This window comes from Callithrix jacchus, chromosome 6 (assembly GCF_049354715.1).
Source record: "Callithrix jacchus isolate 240 chromosome 6, calJac240_pri, whole genome shotgun sequence".
NCBI classification, from domain to species: Eukaryota; Metazoa; Chordata; class Mammalia; order Primates; family Cebidae; genus Callithrix; species Callithrix jacchus.
This window is the reverse complement of record NC_133507.1, coordinates 29,929,433-29,947,459: the sequence shown is the minus strand read 5'-3', so window position 1 is coordinate 29,947,459 and position 18,027 is coordinate 29,929,433. Positions and strand designations below refer to the sequence as shown.

Sequence of the window (18,027 nt, the reverse complement as noted above, 5' to 3'; positions counted from 1 at the left end):
GGTGGAAGCCAAATTGTCTCTATTTGCAGACGAAATGATAGTATACCTAGAAGACCCCATCGCCTCAGCCCAAAAACTCCTGAAACTGATAAGCAACTTCAGCAAAGTCTCAGGATATAAAATCAATGTGCAAAAATCACAAGCATTCGTCTACACCAATAACAGACTTAAAGAAAGCCAAATCAAGAGCGAACTGCCATTCGCAATTGCTACAAAAAGAATAAAATACCTTGAAATACAACTCACAAGGAACGTAAGAGACCTCTTCAAGGAGAACTACAAACCACTGCTCAACGAAATCAGAGAGGACACAAACAGATGGAGAAACATTCCATGTTCATGGTGAGGAAGAATTAATATCGTGAAAATGGCTATACTGCCCAAAGTAATTTACAGAATCAACGCTATCCCCATCAAGCTACCATTGACTTTCTTCACAGAACTGGAAAAAACCACCATGAACTTCATATGGAACCAAAAGAGAGCCCGCATAGCCAAGTCAATTCTAAGCAAAAAGAACACAGCGGGGGGCATCACACTACCGGATTTCAAACTATACTACAAGGCTACAGTAATCAAAACAGCATGGTACTGGTACCAAAACAGAGATATAGACCAATGGAACAAAACAGAGGCACCGGAGGCAACACAACATACATACAACTATACAATCTTTGATAAACCTGACAAAAACAAGCAATGGGGAAAGGATTCCATGTTTAACAAATGGTGTTGGGAAAACTGGCTAGCCATGTGCAGAAAGCAGAAACTGGACCCCTTCCTGACACCTTACACTAAAATTAACTCCAGATGGATTAAAGACTTAAACATAAGACCTGGCACCATAAAAACCCTAGAAGGAAATCTAGGCAAAACCATCCAGGACATAGGAGTAGGCAAGGACTTCATGAACAAAACACCAAAAGCATTGGCAACAAAAGCCAAAATAGACAAATGGGACCTAATGAAACTCCACAGCTTCTGCACAGCAAAAGAAACAGTAACTAGAATGGATCGGCAACCAACAGAATGGGAAAAAATTTTCGCAGTCTACCCATCTGACAAAGGGCTGATATCCAGAATTTACAAAGAACTCAAACAGATTTACAGGAAGAAAACAAACAAGCCCATTCAAAAGTGGGCAAAGGACATGAACAGATACTTTACGAAAGAAGACATATATGAGGCCAACAATCATATGAAAAAATGCTCATCGTCACTGGTCATCAGAGAGATGCAAATCAAAACCACATTGAGATACCATCTCACGCCAGTTAGAATGGCGATCATTAAAAAATCTGGAGACAACAGATGCTGGAGAAGATGTGGAGAAAAAGGAACACTTTTACACTGTTGGTGGGAGTGTAAATTAGTTCAACCATTGTGGAAGACAGTGTGGCGATTCCTCAAGGCCTTAGAAATAGAAATTCCATTTGACCCAGCAATCCCATTACTGGGTATATATCCAAAAGACTATAAATCGTTCTACTATAAGGACACATGTACACGAATGTTCATTGCAGCACTGTTTACAATAGCAAAGACCTGGAATCAACCCAAATGCCCATTGATAATAGACTGGATTGGAAAAATGTGGCACATATACACCATGGAATATTACGCAGCAATCATAAATGATGAGTTTGTGTCGTTTGTAGGGACATGGATGAATCTGGAGAACATCATCCTCAGCAAACTGACACAAGAACAGAAAATGAAACACCGCATATTCTCACTCATAGGTGGGTGATGAAAAATGAGAACACATGGACACAGAAAGGGGAGTACTAAACACTGGGGTCTATTGGGGGGAAAAGGGGAGGGCCAGTGGGAGGGGGAGGTGGGGAGGGATAGCCTGGGGAGAAATGCCAAATATGGGTGAAGGGGAGAAGAAAAGCAAAGCACACTGCCATGTGTGTACCTACGCAACTGTCTTGCATGCTCTGCTCATGTACCCCAAAACCTAAAATCCAATAAAAAATTTAAAAAAAAAAGGGAAATGAAGTACTGACACATGGTACAACTTAGGTGAACTTTGAAAACATTATACTGAGTGAAAAATAAATAAAGTTGGTCAAAATGGACCACATGTTGTATGATTCTATTTATAAGAAATGTCCAGAATAGCCAAAGGTATAGAGACGGAAAGTAGATTAGATAATCACCTTGGGCTGGGATAGATGAAGGGGCTAGGTGTGTATCTAAGGACTTTAAGGTTTCTTTCTGGGGTAATGAAAACGTTCTAAAATTGTGTGATGAATGCCAACTCTGTGCCTATGCTAAAAGCGTATGAATTGCACACTTTAAATGGGTGATTGTATGGCATGTGATAACATCTCAATAAAGCTGGTAAAAATTAAATTACAAAAAAAAGTAAAATAAAAATAAAGAGACTAGATTAGCTGGGCCCAGTGGTACATAGTTCCAGTTACTCAGGAGGCTAAGATGGGAAGATCACCTGAGCCCAGGTCAGCATGAGCAACACAGCAAGACTGCAGTCTCAAAAAAAAAGAAAAAGCTAGGTGGCTAGGTGTGGTGGCTCATGCCTATAATCACTTTGGGAGGTCGAGGCAGGAGGACTGCTGAACCTATGAGTTCAAGACCAGCCTAGACAACACAGTGAGACCCCATCTCTACAAAGAATAAAAAAATTAGCCTAGTGGCTTCAAACTCGTAGGCTCCTGAGTAGCTAGGGTTCTCAATAGTAGTGTATGTCTGTGATCTTAGCTATGTGGAAGGATGCCTTGGGCCCAGGAGGTCGAGGTTACAGTGGGCCATGTTTGTGCCACTGCACTCCCACCTGGGCCATAGAGTGTCTAAAAAATAAATAAATAAAAATTAAAAGAGATCATTACTCAACACAATGGGTTATCGTGATTGGACGCTAGATTTAAAAAGTAAGGGGGGAGCTATACAGGACATTATTGAGGCAATTGGTAGGGAAATTGAACATAGACTATGATTAGACAGTAATATTGGGGCAGGCATGGTGGCTCGCACCTGTAATCTCAACACTTTGAGAGGCTGAGGCAGAAGGATCATTTGAGGCCAGGAATTTGAGACTAGCCTGGCTAATATAGGAAGTCTCTACCAAAAATAAAAGAGAAAGAAAAACTAGCTAGGCGCAGTGAGCCAATATTGCACCACTGCACTCCAGCCTGGGCAACAGAGCATGACTATTTCTAAAAAAAACCAAACCAAACAAACAAAAAAGACAGCAATATTGGATCAATAGTAAATTTCCTGATTTTGATCACTGTATTGTAGTGACATAAGACAACACCCTTGCTTTTAGGAAATGTGCACAGGAATAGTTTGGAGTCAAAGGCAGGCTGTCTCCAATCTAATCTCAGATGGCTCCAGAAAATAAAAGTGAGTGTGTACAGAAATAGAATGATAATGCAAATGCAGCAAAATTTTATTTATCTATTCTTTTTACTGTTCTTGCAACCTTTCTGTAAGTTTGAAACTATGCCAAAATAAAAACAAACAGCTATCAATCACAGGCCCATCATGGTGCAATTGGTAATTAACAAGGGTTAGCTGCGCTGGTTAACAAGAAAGTCTGTCCATTTCTACCTCCAGCCCATCATCTATGCAAGTTCCTAGTTTCCTTTCCCCATCAACCAGCAGCCCCTTCCCACCCCCGCCCCCAAGCTCTGGAGAGCACCCACAGCCTCACAGAAACACCACATGCCCCGTGCTGGTCTCATAACCTCTGGGTCCTCTTATCTCCCATCAGCTGCCAGCCAAAAAGTACTGTCCTAGAGGCTGTCAAGGCTGTGGAAAAATGTTTTAGTGCCACCCTTACCTTCCTCTTGCTGCCATCCAGTCCAGCAAATTCAATTGTCTTCATGCCAGCATCAGCCCAGTATAGCCGCTGGGACCCGTAATCAATAGCTAACCCGTTAGGCCAGGTTAGATTAGAAGAGATAATGACTTGGCAGCCCGAGGCATCCATGCCAGCTCGTTCAATCTTGGGGCTTGCACCCCAGTCAGTCCAATACATGTACCTGGGCAAAGGCAAGAGCGGTCTTACAAGCCAGTTAATATCCAGCAGGGACTCGGAGTACTAGGATCTCAGGGTTTCTGCCTGAAGTAGCTGCCTCGGCCTCCCGCTTCAGTGTCCATCCCAGCCTTGGGCTCAGCACAATCTCTGAACACCTTGTCTTTTATCACTATCAAAAGGTACAGTGCCTTAATAAAAGCAGAGCCCACAGCTTAAGCAGAACTCAGCAAATAAGGTGTACATGGGAATAGAGAAAGAGGAGGGGTGAAAATGAATAAATGTTTCCTTGGCCAGCCGCCATGGTTCATGCCTATAATATTAGCACTTTGGGAGGCTGAGTTAAGAGTATCATTTGAGTCCAGAAGGTTGAGACCAGCCAGGCAACATAGTAGGATCCCATCTCTACCCCTGCCCCCCCCCAAAAAATAGCCAGATATGATGGTGCACATCTGTAGTCCCAGCTACTTGAGAGGCTGAGATAGGAGGATCATTTGAATCCAGGAGGTCAAGGCTGTAGTGAGCCTTGATTGGGCCACTGCAATCCAGCCTGGGCAACAGAGTGAGACTCTGTCTCAAAAAAAAAAAAAAAAAAGGAAAAAACAAAAAAAGAAATGTTTCCTTGACTGGATGAGTTAAATAAGTTAACAGAACTCTATGTGACCAGTAAGAACAATGGAGGCCAGGTGCAGCGGCTTACACCTGAAATCCCAGCACTTTGGGAGGCTGAGGCAGGAAGACTGCTTTATCCCAGAAGTTTGAGACCAGCCTAGTTAACACAGCAACACCCCATCTCTACAAAAAAATTGTAAAAATTAGCTAAGCATTATGGTCTATGCCTGCAGTCGCAGCTAGCAGGAGGACTGCTTGAGCCCAGGAGGTTGACGCTGCGGTGAGCTGCAATTGCACCACTGCACTCCAGTCTGGGCCACGGAGCAAGACCCTGTGTCAAAAAAAAACAAACAAACAACAACAAAAAAAAAAAACAAGGTAGATTTATATACTCAACTGGAAGGATACACAAGATATATGGCAAACAGAAAAAAAGTCACAGAAAGTATGCTATGTTTATAAAACCACAGCCATCACCATCACAACAAATGTTTATACGCATTTAGAAGAAAACATAGAAAAAAATACCCTAAACTGTTAACTTATTGCTGGAGAGTGAGATCACAGAGAATTTTTACTTTCTACAGCTTTAATTTTTTCCTTTTTTTTTTTTTTTTTTGAGATGTAGTTTTACTCTTGTTGCCCAGGCTGGAGTACAATGGCACAATCCCAGCTCATCACGAACTCTGCCTCCTGGGATCAAGCAATTCTCCTGCCTCAGCCTCCCAAGTAGCTGGGATTACAGGCGTGTACCACCATGCCTGGCTAATTTTGTATTTTTAGTATGGATGGGGTTTTTCCTTGTTGGTCAGGCTAGTCTCGAACTCCTGACTTCAGGTGATCTGCCTGCCTCGGTCTCCCAAAGTGCTAGGATTATAGGCATGAGCCACCGTGCCTGGCCAGATTTAAAATTTTTTTTAACAATGAGTTACTTTTGTAAGTAAACCAACAATAAAAAAAGATAAGGAAAGAAAAAATTGAAAAGTTTCTTTGTCCATAGAGGATACAAGGTTGTCACCAGACTCTGTAGTCTCTACATCTGCTCTTACTTCCTTGGGCATAGCCATAAGATCTGGTCACTCTTCCTAATCTTTAGACTCCTCTCTGGAACTCAGATCTTGGGAGAGGTGGGTTGAGCTCATTTCCAAGGGGCAGTGCTCACCCTCCCATGTGTTCCACCACAATGTCCCAAAGACTATCAAGTTTCTCCCAGATGAGTACTGTCCTCATGCTGCCATCTGTGTTGGGCACTTCAATCCGGTCTGTACCTACCAAGAAGGGATACAGAGATTTATTCTAGTCTTGTTCATTCACCCTCTTACCTTCCATGGCCAACGTAAGAGCCTGGTATGTGCCAGTAGAGCCCAGAATACGTGCTCATATGATTTTATATATATATAATTTTTTTTAATAATGCAGAGATTTACACTTGTTGCCAAGGCTGGAGTGTAGTGATACGACCTCAGCTCACTGCAACCTCCACCTCCCCAGTTCAAGCAATCCTCCTGCCTCAGTTTCCCAAGTAGCTGGGACTACAGGTGCCTGCCAACATGCCTGGCTAATTTTTGTATTTTCAGTAGAGACAGGGTTTCACTATGTTAATCAGGCTGGTCTTGAACTCCTGGTGATCCTCCCATCTAGGCCTCCCAAAGTGCTGGGATTACAGGTGTGAGCCACTACACCCAACCTCAGAAGGTATTTGTGACAGATGCACAATGGATATTTAATGACTTGAACCATAAGAAGAAATTCAAGGATGTGATCAGTTCCACTGCTGGAAAGAGCAAGATTTCCCAAACATAGGCAACCATAATTTAAGGCGATGATTCTCAGCTTTAGTGTGTGTAAGAATAAGGAGAACTTGTTAAAACACAGATTCCTGAACCTAATGCCCAAAGATTCTTTTTTGTTCTTGTTGTTAAATAAAAATATTCTAGTCCATTTCATGCTGAAGGGAGGGAGTCTTTGTACTTTGACCAGGCTGGTCTTAAACTCCTGAGCTCAAGCAATCTTGCCTTGGTCTCCCAAAGTGCTGGGATTATAGGTGTGAACCACCATGCCCAGCCCTGATTCAGTAAGTCTAGGGTGGGGCCCAAGAATCTGCATGTCCAATAACTTCCCAGATGATGCTGATGCTTCCACACAGAGGAGACAAGATTGTCATCAGCTGATGTGGTCCAGGGACCACACTCTAAGTGGCATTTGTTCAGGGTATATCCCCTTGCCTCCCAAACCCACCTGGCTGATTAAAAATGCCTGATTGCTAGGTGCAGGGGCTCACATATAATCCCAGCACTTTGGGGGGTTGAGGTGGGTGGATCACGAGGTCAGGAGTTTGAAACAAGCCTGACCAACTTGGTGAAATCCCGTCTCTACTAAAAATACAAAATTTAGCTGAGTGTGGTTGTATTCGCCTATAATCCCAGCTACTTGGGAGGCTGAGGCAGGAGAATTGCTTGAAATTGGAAGGCAGCAGTTGCAGTGAGCCGAGACTGCGCCACTGCATTCCAGCCTGGGTGAAAGAGGGAAACTCTGTCTCAAAAAAGAAAGAAAGAAAGCCTGATTTACCCAGAAACTGATGGAAAGAAAACCACAGGGCATAGGTTTACGATCTGAAACGCCTTAAAACATTCCCCGGCATCAGCTACATAGCAGAAGTTGCTGCCACAATGTGAGCGTCTCACGTGTGAGCTTCTCACTTCAGCTCTGCAGCAGCCCTTCTGCTTCTGACCTACCAAGGACTTCATGTGAAGACAGAGGTGGTCCAGGAGGGACACTGGGCCCCTTCTATCTGAGGCCAGGGTTTTAAACAAGAGGAATCCCAGGGAGCCAGGCAGGCCACGGCCCCCCATACATACCTGCAGCTATCCACTACAGTTTGTTGGTGACCCAATCAATGGCCAAGCCTGCAGGGCTCTCCAAACTGGTATCCACTACCACCTGGGCAGGAAGCAAAGCTGTATCACCAACTGTACTTCCACTCTAGTTCCAGAGCCCAAACTCCACCAATTCTCAGGGTTGGCAAAGGTATGGGAAGCCCTTACCCTGGAGAGGGCGGATTCCACCCCCCAATCTCTGCCCTCCCTGAGGGCCTGGCCCCATGCTGGGCCCAACCTCCTGTCCTGTTCCATCCCACTTGGCCCTGTTGTTGGTATCAGTGCTGACATCTGTCCAGTACACGTGATTATCCCGGGAGTCCCAGTCAAGGGCCATAGCACTGCACACGTCAGCTAGTGGGATGACATCATCAGACAGGTCCTCTGTGTCAAAGCTGATTCGACGCATGTCCATCCTTTGGGCAAAAAGCAGGAACTTGTCAAGACCTGATCAAAGGCCGAAAGGGATCTTTTAATGTTCTACATCCAAGAACAGTGACAGACACAGACGCTCACCTGTGTGACATCTGGTTCAATCACACTTCCTGGGATCTGGTGCCCTTTGCCCCCAGTCTTTATAACTCAGGCCCCCTTTAAGCACTGCCATGCTGGCAGAATCAGAGTTCTACATCAAACGGAAAGAGATTCTCCAAAGGACCCAGAAGCGCATGCTGCTTAAGCATCTGTCAGCATCATCTCAACTCTTCTCTCTTCTTGCTTTTCTCCATCTCTTCTGATGCCCTGGCTTGCCCACTGCCAACCCCTGACCCCTATTTCTCTAATGTTCATGACTGTTTCAGGGCTCCTGCCCCTCCCCTCTGTCACCTGGATCCCTTCCTCTCACTCTCCTCTTCACAAATTTAAACCAATAATAACCATTCACAGAGCACTTTCCTTGCCAGCTACTAAGCTTGGTACTTTTTTTTTTTTTGTCTCATACCAAGCCTCTGCGGTGTGTACTAGTCTGGCTCTGTAACCCAGTGGCATGATCTCAGCTCACTGCAACCTCTGCCTCCTGGGTTCACATGATTCTTCTGCCTCAGCCTCCTGAGTAGCTGGGATTATAGGAGCATGCCACCACACCCAGCTAATTTTTGTATCGTTAGTAGAGATGGGGTTTCACCATGTTGGTCAGGCTGGTCTGAAACTCCTGACCTTGTGATCCACCTGCCTCAGCCTCCCAAAGTGCTGGGATTACAGGCGTGAGCCACCGGCCTGTGGTGTGCTATTCTTATTCCCATGTTCTAGATAAGCAACCCTGAGGCTAACAGAGATCAAGAAACTTGCCCAGGATCCCATGGCTACAAAGCACCAGAGCTGGGATTCAGGTCTGACTCTAGAGAAAGAGCTCTGCCGCTTACTTCCAGCCAGCTCTTTTCCATCCTTTGCCCTTCCTCTGGTCTGTCTGAATACTTTCTCAGCAGACTTTTCTACCCAGAAAGCCACTGCCTGCCTAATGTTGCCAAATGTCTACTTCCTAGCTCTGGGAAGTCCTTAAGGGGAAGCTGGCAGGGGACAGGGGGCTTTACTTCTTCCATCTCACTAAGACAACAGGGGAAGCACTGGGTACAAAGGACTGCAAGGGGAAAGGGCCGGGCATGGTGGCTCACACCTATAATCCCAGCACTTTGAGGGGCTGAGGTGGGGGATTGCTTGGTCTCAGAAGTTCGAGACCAACCTGAGCAACATAGTGGAACCACATCTCTGCTAAAAATACAAAATTCTCTGGGCATGGTAGCTCACGCCTGTAATCCCAGCACTTTGGGAGGCTGAGGCAGGCAGATCACGAGGTCAGAAGTTCAAGACCAGCCTGGCCAACATACTGAAACACTTTCTCCACTAAAAATACAAAAATTAGCCAGGCATGGTGGCAGGTGCCTGTAATCCCAGCTACATGGGAGGCTGAGGCAGGAGAATCACTGTAATTGGGGAGGTGGGGGTTTCAGTGAGCCAAGATCATGCCACTGCACTCCAGCCTGGGTGACAGAGGAAGACCGTCTAAAAAATAAAAATAAATGCCAGGTGTGGTGGCTCACACCTGTAATCCCAGCACTTTGGATGGCCGAGGCAGGTGGATCACTTGAGGTCAGAAGTTCAAGACCAGCCTGAGCAACATGGCGAAACCCCATCTCTACTAAAAATACAAAAGTTAGCTGAGTACGCCAGTACATACTTGTAATTCCAGCTACTTGGGAGGCTGAGGCAGGAGAGTCACTTGAACCCGGGAAGTGGAGATTGCAGTGAGCCAAAATCACACTACTGCACTCCAGCCTGGGTGACAGAGTGATACTATGTCTTAAAAAAAAAGGAAGGGGAAAACTCAGAACATGAAACTAAGTTCTTGGTTAATGTGCATATGAATGAAACTTCTGAATGTTTTCACTAGTTGCACTATCTAGAAAGGACCCAGGTCCAGCTGAGCACGGTGGCTCACGCCTATAATCCCAGCACTTTGGGAGGCCGAGACGGGTGGATCACGAGGTCAAGAGATCGAGACCATCCTGGTCAACATGGTGAAACTCTGTCTCTACTAAAAATACAAAAATTAGCTGGGCATGGTGGTGCGCACCTGTAGTCCCAGCTACTCAGGAGGCTGAGGCAGGAGAATTGACTGAACCCAGGAGGCGGAGGTTGTGGTGAGCCGAGATCGTGCCATTGCACTCCAGCCTGGGTAACAAGAGCGAAACTCAGTTTCAAAAAAAAATAAAAGAAAGGACCCAGGTCCCAGAAGAATTTTATTTTATCCAGGTTTTGGAGGGTCAGCTGGGTGGGCAGCAGTAAAGAACAGCTGCTGATGTGTGAGGAATCACCCCGGGCCCCCTGCTGGTCATGCCTTAGGCCCAGAACACTCCTCTCTGGACTACTCTTAGAAAAAGTCATCGCATGCTTCGCTCTCCAGGGTTACCCTCCCAAAGTAACAACCCTGCAGGAGCCCAGAGGAAGCCAAAGTAGCAGTTGAGGGAGAGACCAGGAATCTTTCGCTTGCTTGACACATATTTATCCAGGACCTACCTACTTTCACAGAACATCACCAGAGATTCTAACTTTGACTTTCTGGTTTAAGGGCCAAAAGAAATTCTTCAACAGGGTGAGGCTAAAGGTAAAAAGGCAGGTAATCATCCCTGGTTTTCCACAAGAGCATAAAGCCCTCATGCTGCCCATAGAGAAGGCATCCTGCCTGGCAAATGATACATGAGCCTGATCGTAAGTGTTCACACTCCACCGGGTGGTGTCATTGAGCCTTCCCCAACTACTGCTGGGTCCTCAGTCCTCAGCTTTGATAGAGGATTCCTCAGCCTCTTAAGTTTTTCCTCTCCAGGGCTCCCTGAGGAATGTGGTTCGTCCCACGACAGACAATCCCTCCATCTCCTACCCCTTGTTCCTCCTCCCTATCTTCACAACTGCCTCCCTGGAGGCTGGTGTCACAGACCCACTTACTCTGGGCACAGGTGTGGCTGCTGATCTTGCGAAAGCCAGTGGGGCAGGCACAGGTGTAGTTCTGGCACTGGGCAGACACAGGTGCGTGCAGCCTCCGTTGTTGTCCCCACAGCGTTTTTTCCCTGCTCAAAGAGCCCAGAGCAAGAAGATCAGCAAAGGATTTCAAAAGTGACCCCAAGACTAGGGAATAGGGGTTTTAGTAAGGCGTGAGTTCCCTGAAGGGAGAAACTGTGTCTTATTATTTTTGATCTTCCCCTTCTGCTAGCACAGTGATGTGCTAGCACATAGGCGATGCCCTGTAAATGTCTGCACGGATTAGCTGGGAACGGCAAAGCCTAATGCGTCTTTTCGTGAATCTTGTTGTACTGCCCTGAATGTCCAGCAGAGGGAGGAATGAGCCCATTCCTGCTGGATTTCCCCACGGGAAGAAATGGCAACTCTTAAGGGCAAGGAAGGTTCTCAGAGGCAACAGAGGCCACCTCAACCATGAGGCTACTCTGGCTCACCCGGTGGGCAGGTTTTTACCTGCAGGTTGGCGCTGGGGGTGCAAGGTGTGGATGTCCATAGGGAAGTGGAGTTTGTTGCAAATGCTTTCCTGGTTCTTCCCTGTAAACTTGTTGGCGTTATTGGTGCTCTTGGTGTGCCAGTCTGTCCAGTACAGGCTGTCTTCAAACACCGTGATGGCGAAGGGATGAGGGAGACCTGGGGAAAGTCCAGGAAGCCCTCAGTCTGGGTATGCTCTGCCATGGCCCCTGGGCCGAGGACTGGCAACTACATACAGCCTCTGCCAAGGCTCCTAGGGGCAGGGATGGGGGTAGGAGGACAACAGATGAAGAAGAGTGAAGGAAGGGCCTTACCCTGGCTAATGACAGCCTTATGGTGACTCCTATCCAGATTGGCCTTCTTGATGACGTGGTGCTTAGCATCCACCCAGTACATACGGCGCCCAGCATAGTCGATAGTGAGGCCATTGGGCCAGAAGAGATGGGTATCAGCGATGATGCGGCGTCCAGAGCCATCCATGCTGGAGGCCTCAATACGGGGGGTGTTACCCCATTCTGTCCAGTAAATAGTACTAGGAAGAGAAAAAAGGAAATTGGGAAGTGGGTAGCAGAGAACAGGTAGGTAACCAGGAGAATAATCAGGTAGGGGGCATTTATCCATTTCACTCAGGGGACTCCAATGTTTGGTCCACAGAATGCATATTTTTTTTTTAGACTGGATCTCATTCTGTCACCCAGGTTGGAGGGCAGGTGCGATTACAGCTCACTGCACCCTCAATCTCCTGGGCTCAGAAGGCCTTCCACCTCAGCCCTCTGAGCAGTCAATATCACCACACCTAACTAAATTTTTTTTTTGTAGTAGAGATGAGGTCTTGCTATGCTGCCCAGGCTGGTCTCAAACTCCTGAACTCAAGCAATCCTCCTACCTCAGCCTTCCAAAGTGCTGGGATTACAGGAATAAGTCACCATGCCCAGCCTCAGAATGCTTTTTAAGTGTTTGAATTTAAATGTCTTTAGACAGGGAATTTATTAATTTAATAATTTCTTTCTCATACCTGCAATGGGCAGGACACACTATCTTAGGCACTGGAAAGCCAGAGGTGAACACAACAGACAAAAGTCTTGCAGAATTGACAATATAATGTAATATTAGGACAGGTACTTCTTTGTCACAATCTCTTCCACTGCCTTTTATATTTTATTTAATTTTTTATTTTTGAGACAGAGTCTCAGTTTGTTGCCCAGACTGCAATACAGTGGCATGATCTCAGCTCACTGCAACCTCTGCCTCCTGGGCTCAAGTGAGTCTCCTGCCTCAGCCTCCTGAGTAGCTGGGATTACAGTCACCTGCCACCATGCCCAGCTGATTTTTTTTTTTTTTTTTGAGATGGAGTCTTGCTATGTCACCAGGCTGGAGTGCAGTGGCATGATCTCTGCTCACTGCAACCTCTGCCCTGGGTTCAAACAATTCTCTGCCTCAGCCTCAGTAGTAGCTAATTACAGGCATATGTCACTATGCCCAACTAATATTTGTATTTTTAATAGAGATAGGGTTTCACCATGTTGACCAGGAGGGTCTCAAACTCTTGACCTCGTGATCTGCCCACCATTGGCCTCCCAAAGTGCTGGGATTACAGGCTTGAGCCACCATGCCTGGCCCCTTTTGTATTTTACACACACACACACACACACACACACACACACACAGAGTTTCTAAAATAGTTGATTGACACATACTGCAGGATCTTATAAGACACTCCCTCCATTGAAACTGCATAGAATTTTTAAAAGCCAGAGGTAAGAACTTCCATTTCAGGAGTTTTTCTTTAATTCAGATTTCCAAATTTTAAATTTAATGTTTTTTTTTGAGACAGAGTCTCACTCTGTCATGCAGGAGTGCAGTGCCATGATCATAGCTCATGGCAGCCTTGAACTCTGGGGCTCAGGTGATCTTCCTACCTCAGCCTCCTGTGTAGTTGGGACCAGAGGCATGCACATGAAGCCCAGCTAATTTTTGTACTTTTTGTAGTAGAGACGGGATTTTGCTATGTTACCCAAGCTGGTCTTGAACTCCTAGGCTCAAGTAATCTTCCCACCTCGGCCTCCCAAAGTGCTGAGATTACAGGCATGAGCCACTGCACCCGACCATTTCTCAATTTTATTTATTTAACTTTTTGTTGAGACAGGGTCTTACTTTGTCACCCAGGCTGGAGTGCAGTGGTGCAATTACAGCTCCCTGTAACCTTGACCTCCCAGTCTCAAGCCATCCTTGCACCTCAGCCTGCCAAGAACTACAGGCATGTGCCACAATGCCAGGTTAATTTAAAACACTTTTTGGAGAGATAAGGCTGCACTATGTTGCCCAGGCTGGTCTTGAACTCCTGGACTCAAGTGATCCTCCTACCTCTGTTTCCCAAAGTGTTGGAATTATAATTATTGCAGCCTAAAAATTAATAGAGGGGCTGGGCAAGGTGGCCCCTCTATTAATTTTTAGGCTGTAATAATTAATTATAATTCTTATAATTACTAATAACATTACTAATTTGTATTATGTCAACCTTATGAGCTAACAATAAAAATTCTAAACACCTACAATATGTAATGTGTATTATATGCAATTTAAAATGCATCATGTCATTTAATCTTCACACAACTATGATGGAGGGATTTTTCTTAAATCACCAATTTAGAAATGAGTAAGGCAGAGAGAGCTTACCTGGTTCAAGGCCACAGAGCCAGTTACTACGAAACCAGGACCGAGACTCAAGTGCCTCAGGGTACAGAGCCCATGTTATTAACATCACATCTTTTGTGTGTGTATGAGACAGAGTCTCACTCTCTCACCCAGGCTGGAGTGCAGTGGTGCAATCTCGGCTCACCGCAACCTCTGCCTCCTGGGTTCAGGCAATTCTCCTGCCTCAGCCTCCTGAGTAGCTGGGACTACAAGCTTGTGCCACCATGCCCAGATAATTTTTGTATTTTTGAGACAGAGTTTCGCTCTTGTTACCCAGGCTGGAGTGCAATGGCGTGATCTCAGCTCACCACAACCTCCACCTCCTGGGTTCAAGCAATTCTCTTGCCTCAGCCTTCCGAGTAGCTGGGACTACAGGTGCGCCATAGCATGACAAGCTAATTTTTGTACTTTATTATTTTTTTTTTTTTGAGACAGAGTTTCGCTCTTGTTACCCAGGCTGGAGTACAATGGCGCGATCTCAGCTCACCACAACCTCCACCTCCTGGGTTCAAGCAATTCTCTTGCCTCAGCCTTCCGAGTAGCTGGGACTACAGGTGCGCCATAGCATGACAAGCTAATTTTTGTACTTTTTTTTTTTTTTTTTGAGACGGAGTTTCGCTCTTGTTACCTAGACTGGAGTACAATGGCGCGATCTCGGCTCACCGCAACCCCTGCCTCCTAAGTTCAAGCAATTCTCTTGCCTCGGCCTCCCAAGTAGCTGGGACTACAGGCGTGCGCCAACATGGCCAGCTAATTTTGTTGTTGTTGTTGTTGTTGTTTTAAGACAGAGTTTTGCTCTTGTTACCCAGGCTGGCGTGCAATGGCGCGATCTCGGCTCACTGCAACCTCCGCCTCCTGGGTTCAAGCAATTCTCTTGCCTCAGCCTCTGGAGTAGCTGGGACTACAGGCACGCGACACCATGCCCACCTAATTTTTGTATTATTACTTTTTTTTTTTTTTTTTTTTTTTTGAGACGGAGTTCGCTCTTGTTACCCAGGCTGGAGTGCAATCGCGAGCTCGGCTCACCGCAACCTCCGCCTCCTGGGTTCAGGCAATTCTCCTGACTCAGCCTCCCGAGTAGCTGGGATTACAGGCACGTGCCACCATGCCCAGCTAATTTGTTGTATTTTTAGTAGAGACGGGGTTTCACCATGTTGACCAGGATGGTCTCGATCTCTTGACCTCGTGATCCACCCATCTCGGCCTCCCAAAGTGCTGGGGTTACAGGCTTGAGCCACCGCGCCCGGCAATTACTTTTTTTTTTGAGACCGAGTTTCGCTCATTACCCAGGCTGGAGTGCAACTGCGCGATCTCGGCTCACCGCAACCTCCACCTCCTGGGTTCAAGCAATTCTCCTGCCTCAACCTCCTGAGTAGCTGGGATTACAGGCATGTGCCAGCACGCACCGTCTAACTTTGTATTTTTAGTAGAGACAGGGTTTCTCCATCTTGGTCAGGCTGGTCTCAAACTCCCGAACTCCGGTGATTTGCCCACCTTGGCCTCCAAAGTGCTAGGATTACAGGCGTGTGTCACCGCGCCTGGCCCAGATAACTAATTTTTAAGAACTTTCTCCTATTCAGGAGATTGTCTCTGGCCAGGCGCAGTGACTCACACCCAGCCAGCACTTTGGGAGGCCAAGGCAGTTGGATCATTGGAGGTCAGGAGTTCAAGACCAGCCTGGCCAACATGGTGAAACGCTCCCTCTTCTAAAAATACAAAAATTGGATAGGCATGGTGGCACACAGCTGTAGTCCCAACTACTCAGGAGGCTGAGGCAGGAGAATTCCTTGGACCTGGGAGGTGGCAGTTGCAGTGAGCTGAGAAAAGACAGAGCATGATGACTCAAGTCTGTAATGCCAGCACTTTGGGAGGATGAGGCGGTGGGTCACAAGGTCAGGAGTTGAAGACCGGCCGGCCAACATGGTGAAACCCTGTCTCTACTAAAAGTACAAAAACTAGGCTGGGTCGGGTGGCTTACACCTGTAGTCCCAGATACTTGGGAGGTTGAGGTGGGAGAATTGCTTGAACTTGCGAGGCCCAGGTTGTGGTGAGCTGAGACCATGCCGTTGCAATCCAGCCTGGATGACACAGTAAAACTCTGTCTTTAAAAAGAATCAACTTTTATTGACCTGTCTGGGATCTCCTGTCTGGGATTCAAATGGTTCAAAATCTGACAGGTGCAAAGGTGCGTTCTGGGGAAGGTTGCCCCCTTTTTTTTCCTGCCTGGGAGCCCACTCAGTTCCGCCCCCTGCAGGCAACTGATGCTCCTTCACAAGCAGCAAATTTAGTAGTTGGATCATATTCTGTTGCATAAATGTCTCAATATTTATTTATTTTTTGAGACACAGTCTCCCTCTCCAATATTTATTAAAATAGCTTTCCATCTTGAATATTTGGATGTTACTGTTTTATTTTGCTATTATACATAAGGCTATGATGAATGGCCTTCTAGCTAGGTCTTTGCACACATACTTCATTTTGTTAGAATACATTTTTAGAAGCAGAATTTCTGGGTCAGAAGGTAGGACAAATTTTAAAAAAAGTCCAATCTCAGATTTTTACCTCCAAAAAAATCTGTATTGATTGGCATTCCCCCAGCAATGCACGAGAATGTCTGTATCCCCACCTGTGTTATTAAAACTCACTTCCTCAAACGCTGCCAATGTAGTGGGTAAAAGTGCATGGGAGGTCCCTGATGCTCACTGTGAACTGCACTTTTAAAGGATGCAAGTAGCACCTTGGGGAAAAATAGGAGACTAGGTGATAGCTCCAGGGATGGCAGCTCTGAGTCCCTGGGGAGGGCTGACCTGTGAGAGGAGCAGAGGACAATCTAGCGTGGCTTAAGGTGGCGGCATCGCCAGTGGGTGCCAAGCCCAGGGACAGAATTCTTCACTTTTCAGAAACCCCCAGGTAGAAGCGGGAGGACCCCAGGCCATGAAAAGCATGACGGCCACAAAATAATCACAGCCTGAGGTCCAGGGACAATTGGTACACAGGCAGGATTTTTGTTTTTCCCCCTGAAAGAGACTGTGGTGTTCTTTTTCTGACAACTTAATGGTGTACTAAAAGGGGTCCTTGGAATAGGGTTGGGGGTGCTGCTGGTGAACACTCTTGGGTGATGGAAATGCCCTTCTCTGTCGAGTGTGCCCTGTGCACAGGTTTGGGGTACAGCCGGTGTCCTTGTGTCCTCTGGTGCTGGGCTCTGCGGTTGCTGCTTGGGGAAGGGAGAATAAAGACTGCTTTCACTTACCCCGCTGAGAGTGGGGCAAGGGACAGCAAGGGCTCCCTTATTCATGAACCCCCAGATCTCAGAAAGGGGCAACTCCATCCACCTCTAACAAAAGAAAAGCACAAAGAGCATTTAACACAAAACAAAACATGAAAGGATCTTTTGATGGGTCAGTGTCATGGCTGTGACTTGGAATTTTTCATTAGATTAAAAAAAAAAAAAAGGCTGGGCGCGGTGGCTCATGCCTATAATCCCAGCACTTTGGGAGGCCGAGGCGGGTGGATCACGAGGTCAAGAGATCAAGACCATCCTGGTCAACATGGTGAAACCCCGTCTCTACTAAAAATACAACAAATTAGCTGGGCATGGTGGCACATGCCTGTAATCCCAGCTACTCAGGAGGCTGAGACAGGAGAATTGCCTGATCCCAGGAGGCAGAGGCGTACATATGAAAACAACTCAACAATGTCATGCCAATCTTGGAGATAAGTTAGAAAGAAATTATATTGGAAGGAGAAGGTGTAGGAACGCTGTCAGCTTAGCCATGTGTAGGTTTCCTGGAAGTCCAATCTTCTCAAATGAGAAAGTATGGGACATTTGCCAGCTGGTACACACCAAATCAGTCCTCT

At 46.4% G+C, this 18,027-nt stretch overlaps 1 protein-coding gene across 1 annotated transcript in view; it reads right to left on the bottom strand.

The window, feature by feature from the left end:
- The window catches only part of LOC100405007 (low-density lipoprotein receptor-related protein 4-like), a 39,284-nt gene extending 27,329 nt beyond the window's left edge, over positions 1 to 11,955 (bottom strand). The window contains exons 1-6 of the mRNA XM_078375620.1: positions 11,790 to 11,955; positions 11,439 to 11,634; positions 10,933 to 11,054; positions 7,663 to 7,941; positions 5,781 to 5,886; positions 3,812 to 4,013 (exon numbers count right to left, since the gene is read on the bottom strand). Coding sequence (XP_078231746.1) covers positions 3,812 to 4,013; positions 5,781 to 5,886; positions 7,663 to 7,941; positions 10,933 to 11,054; positions 11,439 to 11,634; positions 11,790 to 11,955 — 1,071 coding nt within the window. The remainder of the gene's footprint in view (positions 1 to 3,811; positions 4,014 to 5,780; positions 5,887 to 7,662; positions 7,942 to 10,932; positions 11,055 to 11,438; positions 11,635 to 11,789) is intronic.
- Positions 11,956 to 18,027: the final 6,072 nt, after the last annotated feature.